Raw genomic sequence first — 3,537 nt, 5'->3', positions numbered from 1 at the left:
TTTTGCTTCTCATCCAAGAACCGATGAAGCCTTTTGGACAAGAAGCGAAACGTCGTCTTCTTCCTCAGGAAAAAAAAATAGTCCAGTTCTCTTTTGAAGAAGCACCTTTGAGATTCCTTTGATAATTAGCCTTCTGCTTTCTCTCTGGTTGTGGAACTCCATCCGTTGGTGTTACCATGCTAAAGCAACCAGAGAAATGAGAAAGATCTTCTTTCTTCTTCCTTCACCATGATGTTGAAGGGACCATCAATACCAATAGAAATGTTACAGTCGATGAAGAAGTGGTAAAAGCATTTAGCCTGGATTGAGAATTTGTGACTTTTCCACCTGGTGGGATTGAAACAAAACAAGAAGAAAAAGAATTAATTACTATAACATTTTGAAAATGGTACTCTTGGTTATACTTATTTATTATATTCCTCTGTTTCTGGATCAGACAGATTCAGGGTGGTTTACTGAGAACATCAAAATGCAGTAACATTATAAAGATGAAACAATCAAGTAAAACAATAGTCCACAAAACGTAAGTACAACAACACAATAATCCTACCCACCAGCCCTATGACTGCAGTAACAATAATTACACCATCACTCCTATGAAAAAGTTCTATTGTAATGGCCTTCAACCCTAACTGTCTATGGAGATTCCAGGCATCTAGGTCAGGCTGGCTGAGGAATTCTGGGAGTTGAAGTCCACAAGTCATAAAAGGGCCAAGTTTGAAGACCCTGATCTAGGTCATAGTTGTCTCAAAGGTGCTTTTTTTTCTTCAAAAAGCAACTGGACTGATTTTTCTTGAGGAAAACAGCTTCTTGGCTGAGAAGTTCTCAGTTCTTAGCCAGAACTGATGAAGCTTATTTTCCTCAAGAAAAAACAGTCCAGTTGCCTTTTGAAGGAAAAAAAAGCATCTTTAAGACTTCAACATGTTCATATCGCAGTGTGTGATTCAATGACAACCTGTGATGATTAGCCTGTGATGTAGAGCTTGACATTGGAAATACTTAGAACATCTAAACGTACTGTATTAACAGTATATCAAGTCTGATTGGTCATTAGTAGAAATACACAGAGAGCTCAGTTTTATAGCCTCACACTCTATAACAGGGGTCTTCAAACTTGGCCCTTTTATGATTTGTGGACTTCAACTCCCAGAATTCCTCATCCAGGCACGCTGGCTGAGGAATTCTGGGAGTTGGAGTTCACAAGTCATAAAAGGGCCAAGTTTGAAGACCCCTGCTTTATAAGGTCTAGGTATGGTGGCAGATTAAGAATGTAATTATCTGATTATGATAATTATCTTACCTGAAAAAGATGGTATCCTGATTTGGCTGCTTGGTGTGCCATCTCCTCCTTCACTGACTGCACAGACTTCTATGATATAGACACCTACATCAGGGAGAAGCACCACTGCAGATGTTTTCTGGGTTTCAATTACTTGGCTATTGCTGTGTCCTTCTTGCCTAAACAAGACCTGTTGGAGAATAGGGAGAACTGTAGATCTCTAGTATTCAATCAGTATCTAATTCAAATTCAGGAAAATAGCAACAGAATAAACACTTGTAACTTAGGATTTATTTGGCTAATGAAAGTTCTCTTTTAGTATCTTCATATGAGTTCTAGAGCAGAATAACAGAGTTGGAAAGGACCTTGGTGATCTTGTAGTCCAACCCCCTACTAAGACAGGAAACCTTATACCATTCCAAACAAGTAATTGTCCAAGCTCTTCTTAAAAACCTCCAATTTCACATATTGGCCCATTGAGAACCTTTGTCTGCTAAATAAACCACAACAGGATGGATTTTATTAGGCTTGTAAGCTAGAAACCATATTTAAAATTGAAATAGCTAGTTCATCATACAATAGCCAAAACCAATAAACCCATTATGTTTTAGTGTGCCTTGGAGATTAAAGAAAAACAATGGTCCTAGGGAAAAAAATGCCCCCCCCTTCATATATTTTAACAGAAGTGTCAGAAAATAAAAAAAATAAATAATACTGAATATATATAATATTTTTAATGTGGCCCAATAACCATTTCCAGCAATTCAAGAAAGTTGAAATCTTGCAAAGGGCCCTTTTTTAAAAATAATAATAATAATAATGAACAGATGTTTTGAGCACAGATTGCTGGATATCCCCAACACAATCATAACAAATCTCTATGTTTGCATTTCTGCTCTATAAAAATATTAATTTTAATGGCATTTATGGCATAAATGGCATTTATGACATCCTTGGCTTCTGCATTTCCTTAAATCCTACTGCAAATATTGTCAAATTGAAGTGTTGGTATGGCTTTTGCTGCAGTCTGCTCCAATTAATGCCAGATGGGGTAGTGTTAACAACATCAAGCAGCAATATTGCCCTGTTTATAGTTCTTGGTTGAGGTCTATGCAAAATATAGTCACAAATTCCATTCAGTTTTAGTCTCTCCCACAAGTAAAAGTTGCTGCTTTGTTTGAAGTCCGTGTTTCAATGAAAATTGTCTGCATTGGGAGGATAGGATTTGTTAGAAGCTGAGACATGGATGGATATGAGTTGTTCAGGGGAAGAAAGAGTAGGGAATAAGATTGCATCCCCATGTTCTCTTAATATAAATCAAAGTTTTGATGCATGTAGATGAAGTTGCCAAAGTATATTTTAAATGAAAATATCCTGAGTAAACCCATGGAGAAAAATTCCATTTTCATGTTTGGTTGACATATATTTTTGTTAATAATCATTTGAACAAAAATCCAGTATTAAATTTTTCATTAAAGTTAAGATTTGATATTCTGCTTAGATGTCAGGCTATATCATAAAGAAGACGCTGACCTAACTAATAGTTGTCAATAAAACTAGGAAGACAATAGTTCTAGGTTGCTTCTCTCTTTGGTTAGTTTCCATCCGTTGCTTCTTGTCTTGCCTTCAGGTTGCTCTAGAGCAGTGTTTCTCAACCTTGGCAACTTTACGATGTGTGGACTTCAACTCCCAAAATTCTCCAGCTAGCATTCTTGCTCAGAAATAAAACAGCAGTAAGTTGAGATGATAGATAACATTTTGTTGTGGCCAAAGGGGCTGGTAGGAAACATGTTTTGATAAAAATGAAAGTTTTTTGATTGGTCATCTCTGCTGATTGGAACAATGTTATGGGAGTTCTTGTAAGATACTTTCAAAATTCTAAAGGTACCCATTAGTCCCAAAAGTTTAGAGACTCTTGCTTTAGCTATTCACAAAAACATATATTTTACGACCACAAAATGATAATACTAGACTTTTCTCACAACATTTGCATTTTTTCCCCATTCGGAATCAATTCAGAAGTATTCGTTTAGAATTTCTCCAGGGCCGGCCTTCACATGAGGATTTCGCTCAATATCTGCATGACAAAGTCGCGCGGATCCGAGAAGGCTTGGACTCCGACTGGTCGGCCCAGGGGGAGGAGACAGAAGCAGGTCTTGAGACGGTTGAATGGGAGGAGTTTGACTCTGTTTCGCCCGAGGACGTGGACAGGGTCCTGGGGAGGCTCAATGCAACCACATGTTTGTTGGATCCATGTC

The 3,537-nt window shown here is 37.6% G+C and overlaps 1 protein-coding gene across 1 annotated transcript in view; it reads right to left on the bottom strand.

The window, feature by feature from the left end:
• Positions 1-223: 223 nt before the first annotated feature.
• CNTN5 (contactin 5) overlaps positions 224-3,537 on the bottom strand; it is a 237,301-nt gene continuing 233,987 nt past the window's right edge. Inside the window, exons 23-24 of the mRNA XM_029285383.1 lie at positions 1,301-1,469; positions 224-327 (exon numbers count right to left, since the gene is read on the bottom strand). Coding sequence (XP_029141216.1) covers positions 224-327; positions 1,301-1,469 — 273 coding nt within the window. The remainder of the gene's footprint in view (positions 328-1,300; positions 1,470-3,537) is intronic.

Source organism: Protobothrops mucrosquamatus, unplaced genomic scaffold (assembly GCF_001527695.2).
Source record: "Protobothrops mucrosquamatus isolate PMUCROS unplaced genomic scaffold, P.Mucros_1.0 scaffold1591, whole genome shotgun sequence".
NCBI lineage: Eukaryota > Metazoa > Chordata > Lepidosauria > Squamata > Viperidae > Protobothrops > Protobothrops mucrosquamatus.
This window is presented reverse-complemented; position numbering and strand designations above follow the sequence as displayed.